The sequence below is a fragment of the Syzygium oleosum genome, unplaced genomic scaffold, assembly GCF_021117445.2.
Source record: "Syzygium oleosum isolate NSW1041296 unplaced genomic scaffold, Sole_v2.1 Sole_v2.10, whole genome shotgun sequence".
Lineage (NCBI taxonomy): Eukaryota > Viridiplantae > Streptophyta > Magnoliopsida > Myrtales > Myrtaceae > Syzygium > Syzygium oleosum.
In genome coordinates this window covers 2,295,177-2,317,290 of record NW_026607494.1, presented here as the reverse complement: position 1 = coordinate 2,317,290, position 22,114 = coordinate 2,295,177, and the positions used below count along the sequence as shown (strand labels likewise).

Here is a 22,114-nt window from a genome sequence, read left to right as displayed (position 1 = left end):
TTGAAAGTGGAAATAAGACTCCATAAACAATAAATAATCTACATTTTAAATCAAATACGAATTATTAAATCTTTATTTGTTGTTTAAGTTATATTTGAATGCTAAGACGAAATTCAAAGTTAGAAAATTTCTTATTTAGCATTGAATGGATTTTTTTTTAAGTATGGAATGTGATGTTCAAACAAAGAAGAGAGAGAAAAACAAAGAAAAGAAGACTGTTTATGAATTCAAAACAAAACAATTAATATGAAAGGAAGTCATGAAAGGAACGATTTCAAGCAAGGGAATCAATATGTGAAATCCAATTCCATATGATTCGAATAATTGGAGGGACATGTAGCGCTTCCCCTCCGGAGCCGGGTGTCATGGTCTGGGCCGATTGGTATTGATCATGGGACCGTGCGGCACCTAGTGAGCCGATTCTTCAAGCCAGCCTTCACTTCTAAGGAACATTCCCATAGCTTGTATTATGGAATGCTTCATTGTCATCGACCGTACCACGTCTCCTTTTCACTCAGGCATCTCGTGTCTTAAGCGGAGCATGCATCTCGATTCAACGTAACAATTGGTTTTGGTCTGGCATGGCCATCATCAAGAGAGTGACATAAACTCCCAATCAGTTTATGCATGGGTGGTTAGTCTCGCCTTCGGACATATTTTGCATGACATTCCTTTCATTGGTAGGTTTCTAGCACAAAGTCCCTAACACCACTCCCACGATTAAGTTGTGTCATCCATATCTCACCCCTTATTCTTCTCCGTGTATTACAAAGTTGACTTCCATGCTTTTTCATGGAATGGCGAATAGTCGGATTGTTTCATTCTTCACATTATCTAAAAGAGCGGCATCAGCCTCCGACCAGTTTGTGCACATGTAGCCAACCTTGCCTGCGGACATCTTCCACGTGATATTCATTTCGTCAATAGATTCCTAACATAAACTCTTGACACCACTCTGATAACCCAATTGTATCATTCATATCACATCCCTCATGCTTCTCCTAGTATTATGGAGTTCACTTCCACGCATTCATGGAATTGGGAAAAGTCGGACCGTGACACTAAGGCCCGTGAAAAGTGCCCCAAAGGAGAAAGGTTACGTTTAGTTCAGCTTTCCCAATGGGTTTTGGGAAAACACAAAGCAGTTTAGCCTAAAGGGTTTTGGGAAAATGCAACAACTGTTTGGGAAAATGTGCTTTGAGAAGCAACTTTGAGATAAATGCTTTTTGCTTGGAAAACACATTTGCAAAGCCCATTTGGTTGATTAATTTAAGTTTTTTAATTTTATTTGTTTAAAATTGAAAAAAATAATTTTTGCAACTTTTTTAATTTAAATTTTGACAACAATGTTAAAGTTATCGTGTAAACAATTTTATTAAAAAAATAAATTTTCTTTTTTTATAAAAAATTCAAATGGAAAAAATTCACAACAAAGTGGTCACTTTCTCAATTAAAAAAAAAAGAATACTTTCATTACAATAAATGTGGCAACGTATGCCCCGAGGAAAGAAATTCATTATCCTTAAAACTTACAAACATCCTTAAATATTTTTTAAACTTATAGCTGTTTATTGAAATAAACTTGGCATGTCAGACATCATTTGAAGCACTATCCTCCTCATTTAAATCATCGGCAATTTGTGTACCTTACTTTGGCGAGCGAGTTCCAATTCATATGAAGTTATGAGGGAATAAAAGAAAATACGGGGATTTATATTAGATCAGCCAATTTTCATTGAGTAGGCAAAGAACCAAACTTCTCCAATCTTATGTTTGTATACAAGTTCATGGCACTGCTTTGCCAGAAGAAATGATCTTTGTAGCTGAACCAAAATTAAAATGAGTTGCAGATGCCTCTTGAGTCATCATCTCAAACAATCCTTACCCAACTAACTGAAACAATAGACATGAACCAAAATAAGCTTTCATTCTGCATTATCACAAGAAGAGCAAAATGTACAATCGTTTTCAGTGACTTCTCAATAGATTACAATCATTAACTATGGACACGAAAAAATGATAAATTTATCTTTGCAGCTGCCCTAAAAGGAAGGCAAGAATTCTTTGCTTGCTGCTTCTTGTTAGCCTCTTATCATGGACAAACAAAAAGCCATTCACGATGATGAAAGCGGAGTAGATCGTGCATCGAATTCAAGAGCGTCTTCGTATCTCCTTGTAAGATGTACCGTGCGCTGCAACTTTTGGAGAGATCAACTTGAATCTCAAGCCCACAAACCTATATTGTGTGGAACATGTTCAGATGACGATAGTTATCATTGCCGGCAATCAACTAGAGACTTCACTGGAGTTCCTCTTGCCCAGACCTTGTAAATCATCACAGTTAGGCTGCTCACAAAGGCACTCCAGAGGATTTGCATAGAAGTAATCCTCCTCCTTGGGCTTATCGACAATAACTCTACGATGAATTGGCTGTGCCATCTTCTTCTCATGTGCCAGATGTACAGCAACTTCAAAATTATTCTGTGAAAGTGTCCCATTCTGATGCAAATCCAGTAACCACAAGCCTTTTACAATCTAATGGAACAATTATCTTAAATCCAAGATAACTGCAAAAAAAATGTCACAGTTTGCACACAACTTTTTGAAGGAAAATGGGATAGGCCTAATTAATTTGACCGGTTCTTCCAAGGGAAATAATGGAAGAGCATCAATCAAGTAAAGACACAAATAGCGATCTCAAAGGACCTAAGGTACGATCGCAATCGACATCAACCAATCAGTTAACTCCCCTCCTCACTTTTATCCCAAAGCCCCTTGGGGAATGGTTGCCAAACACCCCAATTTTTTTCTAAGGGGCTTTCAGACCCCAAAAGGCTTTCAAAATGCTAAATCAAACGCACCCAAAGTGGGTTTCGGGAAAGGGTTTTGAAAAATTGGAGATACTTGGTTTCAAAATTAACATATTCAATGGATCCTTCGAGTAACAAATTCTATGGATTCATCAATAAAAATCCTATTTTGAATCCAGCAGAGCAACGACTATATTCATTTAATTCTAATTCTAGCATTATAGAACGCTACTTTCAGTTAGAGAGGGTTTTGAATCCTTACTTGGACGCCGCACTAATTGTCCTCGATCCATAGACGTCTTGGATTTCCTGGAATCTTCGAGCTTCTCCAACCTTCAGGATTTTGTTACACCATTAAGATCAAGAGGATTAGTGTCTAGATATAGAGAGAACAACACCTAAAGCATGAGCTAGAGTGAATTACCTTGAGGAAAAAATGGCAAACGAAGTGCCTAATTCCCAAAAAAAGGCACCAACTTTACCTTGAGCGATAATTTTGGCTCAAACTTTTTTTTCTCTTAAAAAATCACTAATTTTCACTTAAACTCCGTTCGTTTCTCGAAAAATATTACAGTTTTGGAAAATGTTTTCCACGAAGCCATTTTAATGGAAAATGACACAATTTTCCGGTGTTCGGCTGAAATCTGAAAAAGTCTCGGAAAATATTTTCCGTTGTTCAATATGGAAAAGATTTTCCTCTTTGGACTACTTTTAATAATTTTTTATATTTATTTTTTAAAAATATTTTAATTTTATTTTTTCTTTTCTTTTCTTTTCTTTCTTTTTCTTTTTCTTTTTTTTTTCCTTCTTCTTCTTCCTTGGCTGGTCGCCGGCCACGGCGGCGGCCAAGCCGTGGCCTACGACGGGCCTGTGGCGAGGCTCCGCCTCGCCTGATCCGACAAGGCTGAGCTCGCCTAAGGTCGGTCATGCAAGCTCGAGCCTCGCTAGATCCGGCGGGCTGGGCAAGGCTCGAGCCTCCCCTAGCTCGCCGGATCAGGCGAGCCTCGAGCTCGCCTGCGGCCGGTCGTCGGCCACCGCCATGGCCAAGAAGAAGAAAGAAAAAGAAAAAATAGAATTTTAAAAAATAAAATAAAAATAATTATATCGAATGATGAAATGGAGGGGGAAAATGTTTTTCTATTTTCAAAAAGTGGAAAACATTTTCTTGAAGGTGTTTTGTTCATTGAGGGAACATCGAAAAACCCAGAAAAAGTTTTCCTGAAAGTTATTTTGCGTGAAACGAATGAAACCTTAAATCCCAAATCTGGCCCGAACAATTTGAAAATTGCACATCATAGGGGCCAGATTTGAGACTCGAGTGAAAGTTTGTGCTTTTCTATTGAGAAAAAAAAAGTTCGGGTTAGAATTGTTACTCAAGGTAAAATTTGTGTGTTTGTCTTTTCGGAATTAACCCTATTTATTAGTGTGAATTTAACTGAAAAGGGAAGAGCTTCCCAAGGACTGGAACTTGCTAGCAACATGGGGAATTGTGGCCCATGTCCATGGGGCCCCAACCCAGCCGAGCCAGCCCTGTAACGTAAGAAATTCTCCTTCTCCTTCTTCTTGGCAATGGGAGCGTCGGCTAAGAAGAAACCTCCGTGTTGTTTTCCCAAAGTTGATCGTGCAGAAGTGGCAGCCCAATGAAAAGCAATGGATGCGCAAGGTGATGTCAATCGGGGAGAATTCACGTGGATGATCAGCAACTTCACTCAGCTGATTTCGCGTAATCTTTATTCTGAAGCATTCCCAGTTTCTGGCTGTCAATGGTACTTACAAATTTTTTTTTTTGGTACACTTTCCTGCTTTTGCGTTGTTTCTTGATGATCGCATGTTCATCATGTTGCCAAGTGATTCTTGGGTCGTCGTCTTGATCCCTTTTGAGCAGGAGAATTCTGGTATACCCCAAAGGGCATGTCTCGGACCATTTGGCGCTGTACCTCAATGTCCCCGATCCTGGGACGTTGCCAAACGGGTGGACCAAGTTCAGCTTGAGTGTGATCGATCAAATCAACAATGTTCGCTCTATTAGAACAGGTTCGTTCTTGAACTGGATTTAATTTTCTTGGAATCTCTTGTTCTTCTTTAATCTATTTTGTATGATGGGTTTCTCTCTGGTTGATTGTGTGCATCTAGATTTTGAGAAATCGATGTCGTGACTTGAACGAGAAAAAGAGTTTAGGTGAGAAGAAATAGAAAGAGAGATATTGAGCTGAGAGAGAGAGAATCTGTATTTCATTCATTTGTTAAACCTCTCGAAGGTTGGTGAGCTTCTAACATTCGCGCACAACAATCCCGAGGTTACTGATTAAGGAATTTAGCTAAGTTAAGTTTGTAAGCAACTGATCCGAATGTCGATCCAGATAAAAGAGAGGAGCCACAATTTAAGGTTGGTATGCACTGTCAGTTTATATAGACTTCTGTACGAATTTTGTTGCTTATGCTGATCATGGGGAGGTGTTTGCTTGTTCTGTTGCTAATATTTTCCTTGACGTACGATACAAATTTCTAGTTCTCGAGGGTCTCCAGTTTTTCTTCCACATATCAAGCTCTGGTGCTGTTGTGAGGAAGTGTTTGAATTTGTCACCCCGTCTCCTGAATTCTGCAGAGACGCAACATTATTTCACTGCGACCGAGAGTACCTGGGGTTTCACAAGCTTCATGCCATTGACTTCGCTTCATAATCCTAGGCAGGGATACATAGCAAATGATACTTTGGTGATTAAAGCCGAAGTTTGCGTCTTAACAGTTACTCCTCCAGTGATTATTCAGCCAGCTAGACCAACTGATAAGTTCAACTCCTATTTTACTGGTCTCGAGGTACTCATCAATGCTGCTGAGACTAATGGTGCTAGTGTAGGATCAAGTTCGTGCCACCAAGATGGTGCCTTGAGGGCTGAAATTCCAAGCTTAGAAGAAGTTGAGAAGGCTATGCAGTCCTTGAAGGAATTCCTTTCAGATCTCTTTAGATTGAATATGAAAGAGAGGCTATCTGAGGCACTATCAACTTTAAGCTCAGCCAGAACCGGATTAACGTCGGAGCAACAATTAGCAATTGAGACATTTCGGGCCAATTTCAATGATTTCATTTCCGACTTCTTAAAGTTTGAGCAGCACAATGCTGAGTTCGAGCTGCATAAAGTACAAAAGGATCAAAGGTTTTCTACTATGAAGAAGTGCCACGAGACTCACATCTTGTATAAGCAGTTAATGGATGACCTCATCAAGGAAGAAGAGGAAGTGAAGTCTAGGAGGGACAAGCTTCTCTCGGACTGGGAGATCTTGCTGATCGAGTCTGAAGAAGCGAAGTCAGGCTATCAAGATGAGCTGAAGAAAGTAGCAGAGGCTGAGGAAAAGAAGAGAATAGCCGAGGAAAGAATGTCTAGATCAACCACTGCTTGGTCAAATTTGAAGGCTCAATTCTTCTAAAACTTTAAGGTTTCAAACAGGCCATGAAGCAATTGTTCACTTTAAAGTATGAAAACCGTGTTTTAGCTTGACTATTGGTTTACCAATTTTCAGCAGAACAATTGCTTAGAGGGGCTTATATGGTTGATCCCATATCATGTTAATTTAGTCAGCATGTGAGTCAAATACACACGCACGTATGTCTATACAGTCAGTGTTTGATGTCGTGGTATGAGCTGCAACAAAATATTATGTCCGTAGAATATAATGAAATGAGCTGCAACACAAACTTTCTCTATGGGGCATTCGAATCTCAGAGATTTTGTCCAAAGTCAGCTTTCATGTCCAAGCTAGAGGCAGACTTGAGTCATAAATTCATACCCAATGTAAAATCATAGTCCACATAACAGTGGCAATCGACAAGCACCGTAAAATGATGATATCTCATGTTGTAAAGGAAAAACTTGTGACATTCAGTCTATAAGAGAAGATAATTTTTCGATAGACTCGTTTCGGTAAAAGTTCACATAGTCAGTCTATTTTGCAGGGACTTTTATTATGCGGAGGACTTGCAAGGAGGATGAGGATTCTCTTTTAACATATGCTTGTAAAATGGTAAAATGACATAAATAGTCCCCGAAGTTTAACTCAATATGCAATATATGATCCATAAACTTTTAATTTGTTCAATATAATCTCTGAACTTTAATCTAATGTACACGTCCCTGCACTTTTAATATGTTCAATGTGGTCCCTCAACTTTTGGTATATATTCAATTTAGTCCCTGAACTATATGAAATTTTTCAATATATCCCTTAACTTGAATAAATGGAAGGATGACATTAGACATTTATCATATAATTTAGGGACTAGATTGAATATTTACTAAAAGTCGGTGACCACATTGAACGAATTAAAAGTTCAGGGACTACATTGCACATTGGGTTAAATGTTCCACATTGAACAAATTGAAAGTTCAGGGACGACATTGCACATTTGGCCAAAGTTCAAAGAATATTTGTGTAATTGTCCCTTGTAAAATTATCAAAAAATTCTCTTTTTAACTTTTACTCCATCGAGCCCTAATCTAGCCGAGCCAACTGCTTGATCAGGTGCACAAGGCCCCACTAGGCCATCCAGCTCCATTTGCTAGGCTAGAGGAGATGGCAAGTAGGGCCGAGGGGAATTCAATGGGTCACGTGATAATGAGTGTTTTAACTATAAAGGGAGTGAAAAAAAAGTAACCTTTTGTATATTTGTGCATATAATCCAACTATTCTTTTTGTGATACATTTTCATGGATGATAAGATTTTCATAAACCCTTACCCAAAAGAAATGAAGGATGCATGTAGATAAGGAAACTGCGATATCCATTAGATTTTACACAAATAACTTATTCTGTCTTGTTCATGCCAAGTCTATGAGCAAAGGTGAAATTTCCGAGTAAATGAATAAAGGTATCAATTAATTTCAGGTCACGCTTTTTTCACTCCCTCTATAACTAAAATACTCCTTAACACAGTATTATGATAATATTGTCCTTTGTGAGTCTCACTTTTTAGCAACTTTTGTCCTTTTCTATTTAAAAATTTCATTTCGTATTTCTTTTCTTGTGGGTTCCATATCCACTTTTCTTAATTTTCTTCCTTCTCTCTATTCTCTCTCTTTTTTATTTTATTTTATTTTTTTTGAAATGGAGAATCATGAAAGTCGTGTCCATCTGCCTTGCATATCCTAAGTAGGGCCACATCAACTCACCACCAAGACGTCGACGAAGCCCTCCTCCTTAATCACCTCCCTCTCCGCGGTTACTGATCTGACTTGCTCAACCTCAATGTAATTCATGATCTCTGCAAGGAAATTTATTGAATTGGTTGTTGGATATTTTCAACAAGTACATGAAGAGAAGGCAAGGAAATTGATTGTCAGGCTTTAAAAGGTAATGAAATGCTAAAAGAATTTGTTTGTGAGTAATGCTCCTTTTGCGAATTTCATTGATCCCTTATGCATCGAAGGGTTTTTCGATAAAGTGTTTTAAATAAGGGAGAGTATGCCTCAAGGTCGCCGCCCTCAGCCTCCCCATCACCCTTCCCAGCTCCTTCTCCTCATTGGCGCGAACTACTCCTCCATCACGGCCTCATCAAATGCAGAGTGCATAACCTCCTCTTGCTCCGCTAGTATGTGCCACTTTCCATGAACATCATCCCCTTCCTATCGTAAAACATGTGGCGCAGAGTCTCCGCTCAAACGGCTCGAAAATGTGTCGTGGGTCATGAGGATTGATTCAGTTGCCTTCGCCTACACAAGCGTGGAAGTCTCCATTTCTTTACTTCTCTATTGTTGTGAGTGGTTACATGTAAGAGAATGTAGAAAAGAAAATAAACGTGAGATTCACAAGAAAAGAAATAAAAAATTAATAAAAGAAAAGGGACACAAAAAAAAAATGAAACAACACTTTCTTAAAACATTAGCAAAAGAGGGATACTAAAAAGTGAAACTTACAAAGGGCAATATTGTCACGCCCCGGACCCTAACGGGCTCGCGACACCCCTCGAGGGTCGTATCAAACGCGACGTCCCAGGATGCGTCGCCGACCCAAACGAAATACCCACATGAATACGCAAGCAAATGCGAAATATAACAACCCAGACAATAGACAATGACAGAGGGATAATAACAGCATAAAACAATAATTTCATAGCAATGGAAAACAGTCACTTACAACATTCAGCCAGACAACCAGACATTAAGCTTCTAGGGTTAACATCCACCATTAACATTAAAAAGGGACAGGTGGTAAGGTAGACTAGCTGATTATACAAAAGGGGCTCTACCAAAAGCTTCTAAGCCCAGTACCCAAACACTCCTATGGTGCCCAATCTGAATCAGACCTTGAAGACTCCGACTCCGTGTTAGAGTTGATCTCGATCGGCTCTTCCTCGTTACTCGGCTCCTCCTCGGGCTCAGACTCCATGAGCTCTGGCACAGGCTTGGGCTCTTCTTCAGGTTTGGACTCCTCAAATTCCTCTTCGAGCTCGAGATCCGCAGGCGTTACAGGTTCTGGTACGGGCTCGGGTTCGGGACTAGGGTTCTCCGGGGGATCTTCGGGGTCCAGAATCTCACCATCAGGAGCATACATGTTCCCGGGCTCCCAATCCACGGCATCATCTTTGCCGTGCTGTTGTCCCTCAAAACCCCGGATTGGGCCAACTAACTCCAACCCGTCACGATAAAATCAGGCCAAGTAAATGTGACGCTGCAAGTCATCTAGGCCTACGTCTACCCAGACCGTAGTGAAGTGCCTAATATAAGTCTGATGTGGACCTACTGGATACTCGCTCTCCTCATGCACCGGATGCATAGGGATCCTAAAACGCCGAAATGGCGGCATGATCAAGGTCGGGGTCGAGAATCTGAAATGGTTTGCATTACAGCAATGAGAATAAATCTCAATAAGCAGACAACGTAAACCCCACCTAGGCCAATACATACCCAGACGAGTCCCAACATGCAATCTAGCAATCGACATAATAGAATTCTCATGCACACTTACCTCGCCTCAAGTCACACGCCAACTCCGCGCATTAGTCATATCACAATAATGCAATAATAACTCAAGAACATAACATAAACACTCGAGCGCTATAACCACGTACATTCACCCAATTCAACCAAATACATTTCACATGCATGTCCAACCAACTAACCACAACCCGCGTCAACACGCCTCAGGTCCAACCCTTCGATCAATCCGGGCTCAGTCCCGCATAACCACGCCTCAGGACACTTCTCTCGACCCGTGTAACCACGCCTCAGGTTGGCAGCCCTCCGATCAATCCAAGCTTAGTCTCGCGTAACCACGCCTCAGGACATTTCTCTCGACCCGCGTAACCACACCTCAGGTCATTTCTTGCCTTTCTAGCCACACCCGCGTAACCACGCCTCAAGTTGGCAGCCCTCCGATCAATCCAGGCTTAGTCTCGTGTAACCACGCCTCAGGACATTCCTCATGCACATACGCCACACACAATTCGCCAATACCAATATAACACGTCATACTATTCAAATTCAAGTTATGCTCACCACATTAGTCCACCAACCCGACCTTCAAGTCGGCCACATTCAAGCATCTATTTCCCCCACAAACGCCACGACAACCCGGTCAAAGAATCCATCTCAATCAATCACTAATTTAACCACAAAAATCACCACCACATAATCCATAAACCAATCACATTCAATTAACTAATCCATACCAAACTTAGTCACTAAACCAACCCTCATCAACCCCTAAACAAGTCTAATAATACCCAAAGTACTAAGTAGGGATTAGGAGGTCACTTACCTAGGTTTTAGCCCAAGGAAAATTGGCAAGGGGCCAAAATGGCCTGGTGGAACAGCGGCGGGCTTGGCACGGCACGGGCGCAACGGGCAAGGTGGTCGGCCAGGCTCGGCGCAGCCCTTAGCCACGGCCCGGGGCTCTGGACCACGCCACGGCCAGGCGCACGGGTGAGCGGCTGGGCACGGCACGGGCAAGGCTGGGGCAACGGCCAGGTGAGCTCGGCCACAGCCTAGACAGCAGGCTAGGCGACACGGCCGGGCGAGCTGGGCGACGGCAAGTTGGGCAGGGGGCCGGTGAGCGGCCAAGCGAGCGGCGACGGCGAACGAGCAGGCGTGCGGCCCGGCTGGTTGGTGAGCGAGCTGGGCGGCGAGCTGGGCGACACGGCGACGGCGACGAGACAAGCGGCTGTTGGGCGGTGACGGGATGAGCGAACAGCCAAGCAGCGGCTGGGATGAATGGCGGTGGGCAGGCGAGCGAAGAAGGGGAGGAGCAGAAGCCACGGGCGAAGAAAAGAAGAAGAAGAAGAAGAAAAAGGAGGAGAGAGAGAGAGAGAGAGAGAGAGAAGAGAGAGGAGAGGGGAGTAGGTCTGCATGGGGCAGAGGGGGAGGGGACGTGTCCATGGGAGGAAGGGGAAAAGTGCGTGGCAGAGGGGGAGAAACGTGATAGGAAGAGAGAGAGAGAGAGTCAACCTAATTGAGTGCGATCTAACGGTCCACGTTCAAACTCGAAGTCGATCCAACGGTCCACGAAAAATCCAAATTATAAATTAAGAAAAAGCCCAGAAGACACTAAATAAAATACATCAAGAGGGAGATCTACTAGTCAAAATCCGCACCCGATCCAAATTTCACTTTTAACCGATTTCGGGCAATATCGACGCTGGCCACAATAATATCGACACTGTCCAATTAAATTCGTCACGAAACTCTGAGAAATTCGACACTAAAGTTTGGGCTCTAAATAACGGTTAAATTCGATCGAGTGCGATTCTAGCGAAATCTCTAATTTTAAAAATAATAACCCAAGAGTGATCAGTTTCGGGCGAGATTTTATCATAAGCACACTGACGAAATACACGCTTTATAAATCCCAAAAATGGGTCGAAATTCGGAATGTCACAAATATGGTCAGATTATTATGTTGATGAATATTTTGACCAAAAAGAGGGAGGCAAAAAAGCGCGATCCTATACAAATTCAATTTATAGTTTTAAAAAAATTTGCAATATTTCTCTACCCAAAAGATTATATTTAACATTCTCTAAATTTATTTTTAGAATAAGAATATTTCCACTAGGAACCGAGCGAGGTGGACTACGATGGGTTGGAAAATGAAAGATTAGAGAAGATAGAAAATATTATGTGAGATAGTCTTGCTAAATCAGAAAATAGTCACGCCATTCAGCTCGAGACACTTGTGCAGATAGTCCCACTTGTCAGAAATTTTTTAAAGTCCCTCCCTCTCTCTCTGTATACTTCTCCGTATACTGTCTGCACTCTTCTTCACCTTTTATCCACTCCTCTCTCTCTCTCTCTCTCTCTCCAACTGCAACTTCCAAGGTTAAAATCCATGGAAGCGAGCTTCACTATGAAGTCACATACGCTGGTCCTCACGCCGTGCGCTTCCCCATCCTACTATCACTCTCCCACGAAGCTCAGCTTCATCAAGACATGTAGTACTTCAGGAGTTCCCATAATGTAAGGCCTCCCGGTTCCCTCCGCTCCAGGAAAAGATGCCTAAGGCTATTCAATTCCGCTCATCGTCAGAGCTTCTGGGATTGCTGGGAGATGTGCTTGTTAAACATAATATGTAATTTAGGTTTACTGTTCACTCTTTCCCTATATAAAGGGACTTGGCCTTGTAGTTCAATGCAAGTAATATACACAAATTTCACTCATCTCAACTTGGTATCAAAGCCGTTATTACCTGAGGAGCGCCCATTGAGTCTGCCACCCCGTGGCCGCTACGACGCCAGCCGCACCGGCCGCGCCGTCCCGGTTCTCCGACAAGACCGAAGTCTTTTCGTCTCTGCTCGCCACGACGCCTGGCCCTGCACGGCCGCGCCGTCCCGGTTCTCCAACAAGACCGGGTTTTTCGTATCTGCTCGGCATACTTCCGCCGCTCATTTCGGAAAACTCGAGACCACCACACTCGCCGCCCTCGGGCGACCCACATCCTGAAATTTCATCATCAACGGCCGCCGGACGCCGCCACACGCACCGCCCCGCGCCACTGCGCCTTCGACTCAGGAAGTCCACCGCCGTTCACCGCTGTTCACCGGTGTTTTGGACATCCTCCGCCGTGTTTCTCCAAAAACCAACACCAACCCACGACTCGCCGCCCTCAGTCGAGTCGGCCAGCCAAATTTCGCCGCATTCCTCCATCGAACGCGCCCTCACGCGCCGCTCCAAGCCTTTGCGCGTGAGATCCACGCGCCGGCGAGCCTGCCGCACGCTGCCGGCACGCGCCACACGCGCCCGGGACGCTGCCCGCACGCGCCCGGGTACACGCCGGGCACGCGCCTGGCCCACGCCGGCACGAGTCTGGCCCACGCCGACACGAGCCTGGCCCACGCTCCCAGCTGACGTCACCGCCACCGGTCGTTGACCGGCGTTGACCGGCGTTGACCGGCGTTGACCAGACCGGTTTTTCGGCCGGTTTGACCATTTCCTGACCGGTTTTCAGTGTTTTCCAACCGGTTCTTGAGGTATTCCGACATCCTGAGCTGGTTTTTGGTGTTATTTTTTCCATATCTGCGCTCAGTATACTACATTCCGTTGATTCTATAGTAGTAAAGTGCCTTTCATGGATAGAATGGATAGAATGGAAGTCTCAATGCCAATTCAGACTATTTTGAATGGTTCCAATTATATTCTATGGTCTCAAGAGATATCAAGTTTCTTAAAAGGACGCCGGCTTTGGCGTTATGTCACTGGACAAATTAGGGAACCTACTAGAATTGCTGAAGAAACTGATGATCAATTTGTGGATCGTTTGGATGAATGGGATAGTAGAAATCATCAGATTCTCACATGGTTTCGAAACACTTCGATCCCATCTATTCGACTCCAGTTTGGCCTTTTTAATACAGCCAAGGAAGCTTGGGATCTTCTTGATCGTCGTTATTCTAGTTCAGATGTTGCCCATCAATATCGGTTGTTAGGGACTTTATATCACATGCGTCAGGAGCAAGGTCAGTCCATTAATGATTTTCTATCATCTATGCATGCTATTTGGGATCAGTTGACCTTGTGTGAACCACGCTTGGAAGGGGATAGTAACATTCGCAAAGTTGCTGAACATCGTGATCGTATTCGTGTCATGCAATTTTTGATGGCTCTAAATGATGAGTTTGAACCTGTGAGAGCTTCCATTCTACATAGAGATCCCTTTCCCTCTATTGAGACAGTTGTATCAGATTTACTGAATGAGGAGACTCGGCTAGCTACCTTGAAAACGCAACGTCCTGCTGTGCCTATATCCATGCCCACGGATGCAGTACTTGCCGCTTCGAGTTCTTCCTCCATGCGCCGTCCATTTTGCAAACATTGTCGCCGATATGGTCATATGGCATCAAATTGTTATCGGCTACGACCTATGCAATCCACAGGATCGACCACTCAGCCTCGTAGCCGAGGTCCCTCTGTCGGTCCATCTGCCAATGCTACCACTGTAGAAGCTTCTTCCCATGGATCGTCCCACACACTAGTGTCTCTAGAGGATCTTCGCACTATTCTCCGAGAATCTGGTACCTTTACTCCTCCTATTCCTAGCACCTCTACTATGTCTACTACTCCAGGTATTTCTGATTCTTGGTTCTTTGATTCTGCTTGTTGCAATCACATGACATCAAATTCTGCCTTATTTCAGTCTAAATCCTCCGCTTTACATGCACCTCATATTCTTACTGCCGATAATTCACATATGAGAGTTAGTCATACAGGAAACATTTCCACATCTACATTATCTTTAACTAACACATTCCTTGTTCCTAAACTCTCACTTAACTTGATCTCTGTCGGCCAATTGTGTGAACTTGGTCTTGATATTCACTTCTCTTCTCATGGTTGTCGTGTGCAGGATCCTCGGACGGGACAGACACTTGGGACAGGCCGTAAAGTGGGGCGTCTCTTTGAGCTTGTTTCCCTAAATATTCCGACCCCTTTTGCTTTGCTTGTGCTTGCCACAGTGTCCTCTGAAACTTGGCATTCTAGGTTAGGTCATGCTTCCTTTTCTAGGTTAAGCTCTTTAATTTCGAGTGGTCATTTAGGTTCTGTTGACACTAAACATTTTGACTGTCTGCCTTGTAAGTTGGGAAAACATCATGCTTTACCGTTTCAGACTAGTGATTCTGTGTCTCATGCTCCTTTTGATCTCATTCACTCTGATATATGGGGACCTTCCCCCACTCCCACCATGGGTGGCTCTCGCTATTTTGTCATTTTTGTGGATGACCATTCTCGGTATACTTGGGTTTATCTTATGAAAAATCGTTCTGAACTTTCTCGTATTTATCGTGATTTCGTTGCTATGGTTAAAACCCAATTTTCACGAGATATTAAGATTTTTCGTACTGATAATGCTATGGAATATAGAGATACAGAATTTCTTCGGATTCTTTCTCAAAATGGTACTATCATTCATCGCTCTTGCCCTGGCACCTCTCAACAAAATGGTAGAGCTGAACGTAAGCATAGGCATATCTTAGATGTTGTACGCACTCTGCTCATCTCTGCCTCTTGTCCTGAACGGTTTTGGGGGGAAGCTTGTCACACTGCTGTTTACACTATAAATCGTACTCCATCACCTATTATAGGTCACATCTCTCCTTACGAGCGTTTGTATGGTAGTGTCCCAAATTACACTCTTCTACGTGTTTTTGGTAGTGCCTGTTTTGTGCACCTTCATCCACATGAGCGCACGAAATTAGAACCTCGTGCCCATGTATGCTGCTTCCTTGGATATGGCATTGAGCATAAAGGGTATAGATGTTGGGATCCCGCTTCCAATCGTCTTCGTGTGTCTCGTCATGTCACGTTTTGGGAACACAAGATGTTCTCCTCTATTCATCCCTTCGACCCCTCTACTCATGTTCCTTTCTTTACCAATCCTTCTGTGGACTTATTTCCAGAAGACACTACACCTCCATCCACATCTGACTCTTCCATTCCAGATGTACATTTCTCTCATCTTGAAGCAGGACATTCTGGTGACCCTACTTTGGCCACTTCTGACGTGTCTGCACCTCCCCGCGGATTCTCCACCAGCGGTCATTCCTTCATCCTCTGATCGTCGCCCCACCAGAGTAAGTCAACCTTCTGTTTGGCTTCGAGATTACCATTGTTATTCTACAATAGCTTCCCTTCATGAACCTCGCACATACAGAGAAGCTAGTACTAACCCTCTTTGGCAGAAGGCAATGGTAGATGAGTTACAAGCTTTAGACAAATCTCATACTTGGGATTTAGTTGCTCTGCCTCCTGGTAAGTCCGCTGTCGGTTGTAAATGGGTGTACAAGATTAAGACAAAAGCAAATGGTACTGTGGACCGCTATAAAGCTCGCCTCGTTGCAAAAGGCTTCACTCAGGAATATGGCATTGATTATGAAGAGACTTTTGCCCCCGTTGCACGTCTTACTTCTGTTCGCAGTCTTCTCGCTGTCGCTGCTGTTAAGCGTTGGCCTGCATTTCAGATGGATGTCAAAAATGCATTCCTAAATGGCGATCTCACCGAGGAAGTTTATATGGTACCTCCTCCTGGCTACACTCATTCTTCCCACCAAGTGTGTCGATTACGTCGTGCATTATATGGATTGAAACAATCTCCTCGTGCATGGTATTCCAAGTTTAGCTCCACCATGGCATCTCTTGGCTTTAAATCTAGTCCCCATGACCACGCTCTTTTTGTTCAACATACTTCTCGTGGATCTATTCTCCTGCTTCTATATGTTGATGATATGGTTATTACTGGAGATGATCGTCCCGGAATTTCAAAACTCAAGCATTATCTTGGTCAACAGTTCGAGATGAAGGATCTCGGACAACTTAGTTATTTTTTAGGCTTGGAGGTTACTTCAGACACATCCGGATATTATCTTTCACAAGCCAAATATGCCACTGATCTTCTTTCTCGAGCAGGACTCACGGACACCAAGGTCGTTACGACCCCTCTTGAGATCAATGCCAAATTTGATGCCGGTGATGGGACTCCTCTCCAAAACCCTACCCTCTATCGACAACTAGTTGGCAGCCTTATATATCTCATCATTACTCGCCCGACATCGCTCATGCTGTTCATATTGTCAGCCAATACATGACAGCGCCTCGTACAACTCACTTTGCTGCAGTTCTTCGTATTCTTCGCTATGTCAAGGGTACGTTATTTCATGGCCTTCACTTTTCTGCTCATTCGACATTGGAGTTGACTGCCTATTCAGATGCTGACTGGGCCGGTGACCCTCAAGATCGTCGTTCCACTACGGGTTATTGTTTTTTCTTGGGCACTTCACTTATCTCCTGGCGTAGCAAGAAACAATCCACTATTGCTCGTTCTAGTACAGAAGCTGAATATCGAGCTCTTGCTGATACCACATCGGAGTTATTATGGTTGCGATGGCTACTGGAAGATATGGGAGTCCGTCATCATAGTGGGACAATCCTTCATTGCGACAATCGCAGTGCTATCCAAATTGCACATAATGATGTTTTCCACGAACGCACCAAACACATTGAGATAGATTGTCACTTCATCCGCTCTCATGTTCTTCGTGGCACTCTACGACTTGTCTTTACTTCATCAGCTAATCAGATTGCCGATATCTTCACAAAGACACATCCACCTGGGCGCTTCTTAGATCTTCTCTCCAAACTCCAGTTGACTTGTTTCAACTCATCTTGAGTTTGCGGGGGATGTTAAACATAATATGTAATTTAGGTTTACTGTTCATTCTTTCCCTATATAAAGGGACTTGGCCTTGTAGTTCAATGCAAGTAATATACACAAATTTCACTCATCTCAACTGTGCTGTTCTGATTTACACGTTAGATTCTCGGGAACGACGGTAGATTTTGAAATGAGGTGGTTGATTTGATTTTTGATCCTCTGGATCGATTGGCGTGGTGTCACACTTATTTTGATTGCATTCCTAGGGAAGTTGCATTCTACTGAAGAGTATCGGAAATCGTCCTCATGAAAGAGTCTGGAGGTTGAGTGAAGACTGTAAATGATGATCGGAGAGAGAGTAAACGGATAAGTAAAGGAGAGAGACAGAGAGAGGAAAGAGGGATTTTTTAAAATTTCTGACCAGGGATTATCTTAACATGTGTCGCGCACTGAATGCCTAATTTGGAATTTCGTGTAAAAGTTTAGAACTCAATTGATAAAATTAAAAATTTTAGTTTTAAATTGACATTCGTATAATAGGTTTACGACTGATTGGACAATTTCCTAAATCATGGGCATAGTCAATGAAAGGTCATCAATTTACACTCTTAATAGTGCCCGATAAAAAAAAAACTCTTAATAGTGAAGAGCACAAAAAGAATAGCCTTTTGGTTAATCGTATTTAAACAAGTCACATATAGGTCGTGTTAACATTAACTCGTTAATTTACATGTCTTATGTAGGTCAATTTCGTGTCTGACCAATAGTACATGAACACGAAAAAATTATTAATAGTATCTTGCAGATTGACTTGAAATTGCCGTACAACAGGATTAGTCTCAATCCAAACCCGCTAACTTGGTGTCATATTTGAGTCAGGAAAATTGCCAAAACAAGTCATAAATTTATTAGACTTGTGCTAATTCAGTCTTTAACCTTTCAATTGTGTCAATTCAATCCTAAACCTTTTGACAATTTACTGATTAAATCATTTGAGCCAATTTTGACTAGAAAACGATACAGTCCAATCAACACCAACTGTCCTATGTGGCATATTGGCGTTGACGTGGATAATTTTTTTAATTTTTTTCTTTTTTAGTTTTTTCTTTCCTTTTTGCCGATGGCCAACCACCAGAGATGCTCGAAGAGGGCTGCGCGAGGGCCTCCCTCGCTAGCCATAGGTGAGGGACAACCTCGCTTGGGTGAGGCGATCCTCACCCTACCCAGTCCAGGCCACCCATACCTAGGCGAGGCGACCCTCACCCTACCCAAGCAAGGCCACCCTCGCCAGATCGGGCGAGGTCGTCTGTCCCCTATGGTCGACAAGGGTGGCCCTTGCCACATCGGGCAAGGGCCAATTCTTGCTCGGCATTGCCGGTGGCCAACCATCACCTATGATCAACCAACGGTGAAAAGGAAAGAAAAAAATAAAGGAAAAATTTTAAAAATTATCCACGTCAATACCGGTATGCTACATGGGACGGTCGGAAGTGACTGGACCGTCATGTCAGCATTTTGCGGTCAAAATTAGCCGAAAAGACTATATTGGCAAATTATCAAAAAGTTTTTGATTGAATTGATAGAATTAAAAGGTTTGAGACTGAGTTGGTATAAATGCAATAAATTTATGATTTTTTTTTTAGTTATTTTCCCTGTTCAAGACTCTAATCATTGGTTTTCAATGTGCTAACCAAAAGTGTGAAAAATGTGCCTCTTTCCTCTTACCCTGAAATAATAGTTTACCATTTTTCCTCCGTAACTTCCCGGGGAAGTTTTCTCCCTTTCTTCGTTTGCTTTTCCACCATTCCTCCTACAAAAGCCCGAGTCTTCCGACGTACCATCACCTGCAGGTCCAAGAATCAACAACATTGAACACAAGTACTGCTGTGAAGTAACTCATAATCTTCCCAACTCCGGTAATGTAAGAAAGCCCTCCTCCTCCTCCTCCTTCACATTTACTGTGTCGGCTTAAGAAGAAACATCCGTGTTGTTTGCTAAAGTCGATCATGCAGAAGCAGCAGCCGATGGATGAGCAAAATGATGTTACTCGGGGAAAATTCAGGTGGAAAATCAGCAACTTTACTAGGCTTACTGCGCAGAAGCTTTACTCTGATGCATTCACAGTTTCTGGTTGTAAATGGTACTTCAAAAGTTTTTATATTTTATGTTTTTTGCGCTTTTTCTTGATGATCGCATGTTCATGGTGTGGCGAAGTGATTCTTGCGTCGTCCTATCCCTTTTGAGCAGGAGAATTCTGTTAATCCTCAAGTGGAACAACTCAAACCATTTGTCGCTGTGCCTCGATGTCCCTGATTCTGCGACGTTGCCGAAGGGGTGGACCAGAAACGCCAAGTTCAGCTTGAGTGTGATCGATCAAATCAATAATGTTCGTTCTATTAGAGAAGGTTTGTTCTTAAATTGGCTCGACTTTTCTTGGAATCTCTTGTTTTCAATCTAAGTGTTTGATGGGTTTCTCTCTGATTGACTGTGCATCTTGATTTTGAGAAATCGGTGTTATGACTTGAAGAAGAAGGAGAGTTTAGATGAGAAAAGAATAGGTGAGAAGATGTAGAAAGAGAGGTATTGAGATGAGAGAGAGAATACGTTTTCTGCGTTTCATTTGCTAAACCTCTCAAAGGCAGGTGAGCTTCTAGCATGCGCGCACAACGATCCCGAGGTTACTGACTAAGGAATTTAGCGATTTAAGTTACAAAGCAACTTGTCCAGGGGCGGAGGAGTTGGGGCTTGACTGCGCTTATATGATCCAAATGCTGGTCCAGAAAAAAGAGAGGAGCGACAATTTGAGTTTAAGATAGTTGGTGGTCTTAAAAATGTTGTGCATTGTCAGTTTATCAACCTTTTTTTTTTTTATATGAATTTGGTTGTTTTAGTTGATCATGGGGAGTTATTTGCTTCTTCTGTTGCTAATATTTGGCTTGACGGACAATACAACATTCTAGTTCATGGTCTCCAATGTTTCCTTCACATATTATGTTCTGGTGTTGTAGTAAACAAGTCTTTGAATTCATCACCCTGTCTCCTGAATTCTGCAGAGACGCAACATTATTTCACTGCAAGACAGAGTAGCTGGGGTTTCACAAGGTTTATTGCATTGGCTGAGCTTCATAATCCTACGCGGGGATTCATAGCAAATGACACTTTGGTGATTAAAACCGAAGTTTGCGTCTTAACAGTTACTCCTCCCGCAAATATTCAGCCAGCTAGACCAATTGATAAGTTTGACTACTATTTTACTGGTCTGGAGGAATTCGTCAATGCTGCTGAGACTAATGGTGTTACTGTAGGATCAAGTTTCTGCCACCAAGATGCTGCTTCGACTGCTGAAATTCCTAGCTTGGAAGAAATTGAGAAGGCTAAGCTGTCTTTGAAAGAATGCCTTTCGGATCTCTTTAAATTGAATACGAAAGAGAGGCTATCTGAGGCACTATCAACTTTAAGCTCAGCCAGAACTGGATTATCGTGTGGGCAACAAATAGCAATTGAGACATTTCAGGCCAATTTTAATGATTTTACTTCTGACTTCTTAGCATTTGAGCAGGACAATGCTGAGTTTGAGCTGTACAAACTACAAAAGGATCAAAGGTTCTCTGCCATGAAGAAGAACCAGGAGACCCACATCTTGTACAAGCAGTTAATGGACGACCTTGCCAAGGAAGAGGAAGAGCTCATGAGAAAGACAGAGGAAGTGAAGTCTAGGAGGAAAAAGCTTCTCTGGGACTGGGAGATCTTGCTGGTTGAGTCCGAAGAAGTGAAGTCGGGCTATAAAGATGAGCAGAAGAAAGTAGCAGAGGCCGAGGAAAAGAAGAGAATAGCCGAGGAAAGAATGTCTAGATCCGCTACTGCTTGGTCAAATTTGAAGTCTCAATTCTGCTAAAACTTTAAGGTTTCAAATAGGCTATGAAGCAGTTGTTCACTTTAAAGTATGAAAACCGTGCTTTAGCTTGACCATTGTTTGGCCAATTTTCAGCAGAACAGTTGCTTAGAGGGGCTTATGTGTTGATCCTATATCATGTTAATTTAGTCAGCATGTGAGTCAAATGTATATATACATACGTATGTCTATACAGTCAGTGTTTGATGTCTCCATATGAATTGCGTGGTCATCATGCTTTTTGCTCTTGAAGCTTGGATATTCTCATAATGTCGCGCTCGCTTTCCTGACTGTTGTTCTATGAATATGTGATGATCGAGTTGTCTCTTCACGTAAATTTTTCTTGATATGACTCTGCATCGGGTGCCTATAGTGATGAGGGGATTACTTGAATCCACATCTCATGAGGCAGAGCCTATGGATTCAATTATAGTCTTGGGATTTTAAATTAGGAGAGTTTATTACGATAACAACACCACAAGTGTCATAATTTTCGTACGGTGTCCACTTATTATGCCATAACGTTTTACTCTAAAAATCGTTCACTTGAGTTCTATAATTTTTAATTGATTATTTGAGTGCTATAACTTTTTAAAAACATTCACTCAAGTGCCGAAGATCTGACGTGGCATAGAATTTGCGGTAAATGTTATAAAAAAAGTTATGGTAATTAAATAATCAATTGAAAAATTATATAGACTCCAGTGATAAAAAGTTATCGCATTCAAGTAAATATCAAACAAAAGTTATAATATTTATGATGTCCTTTTCTAAAAAGTGA

At 42.5% G+C, this 22,114-nt stretch overlaps 2 protein-coding genes across 2 annotated transcripts; both read left to right on the top strand.

The window, feature by feature from the left end:
* Window positions 1-4,303: 4,303 nt before the first annotated feature.
* LOC130134396 (MATH domain and coiled-coil domain-containing protein At2g01790-like) lies at window positions 4,304-6,441 on the top strand. The gene is made up of 3 exons (XM_056315672.1): window positions 4,304-4,576; window positions 4,696-4,844; window positions 5,416-6,441. The coding sequence occupies exons 1-3, from the start codon at window positions 4,461-4,463 to the stop codon at window positions 6,234-6,236; spliced, it is 1,086 nt and encodes a 361-aa protein (XP_056171647.1). The 5' UTR covers window positions 4,304-4,460; the 3' UTR covers window positions 6,237-6,441.
* Window positions 6,442-19,330: 12,889 nt separating this feature from the next.
* Window positions 19,331-21,656, top strand: LOC130139202 (MATH domain and coiled-coil domain-containing protein At2g05410-like). Its single transcript, XM_056315671.1, has 3 exons — window positions 19,331-19,581; window positions 19,689-19,846; window positions 20,495-21,656. Exons 1-3 carry the CDS (start codon window positions 19,448-19,450, stop codon window positions 21,334-21,336), a joined length of 1,134 nt encoding a protein of 377 aa, XP_056171646.1. The 5' UTR covers window positions 19,331-19,447; the 3' UTR covers window positions 21,337-21,656.
* Window positions 21,657-22,114: the final 458 nt, after the last annotated feature.

Coding starts and splice junctions, on each gene's coding strand:
- LOC130134396 (XM_056315672.1), top strand. CDS start 4,461: ATGGATGCGCAAGGTGATGTCAATCGGGGAGAATTCACGTGGATGATC. Junction 4,577..4,695: donor CCAGTTTCTGGCTGTCAATG/GTACTTACAAAT, acceptor CCTTTTGAGCAG/GAGAATTCTGGTATACCCCA. Junction 4,845..5,415: donor TGTTCGCTCTATTAGAACAG/GTTCGTTCTTGA, acceptor TGAATTCTGCAG/AGACGCAACATTATTTCACT.
- LOC130139202 (XM_056315671.1), top strand. CDS start 19,448: ATGCAGAAGCAGCAGCCGATGGATGAGCAAAATGATGTTACTCGGGGA. Junction 19,582..19,688: donor ACAGTTTCTGGTTGTAAATG/GTACTTCAAAAG, acceptor CCTTTTGAGCAG/GAGAATTCTGTTAATCCTCA. Junction 19,847..20,494: donor TGTTCGTTCTATTAGAGAAG/GTTTGTTCTTAA, acceptor TGAATTCTGCAG/AGACGCAACATTATTTCACT.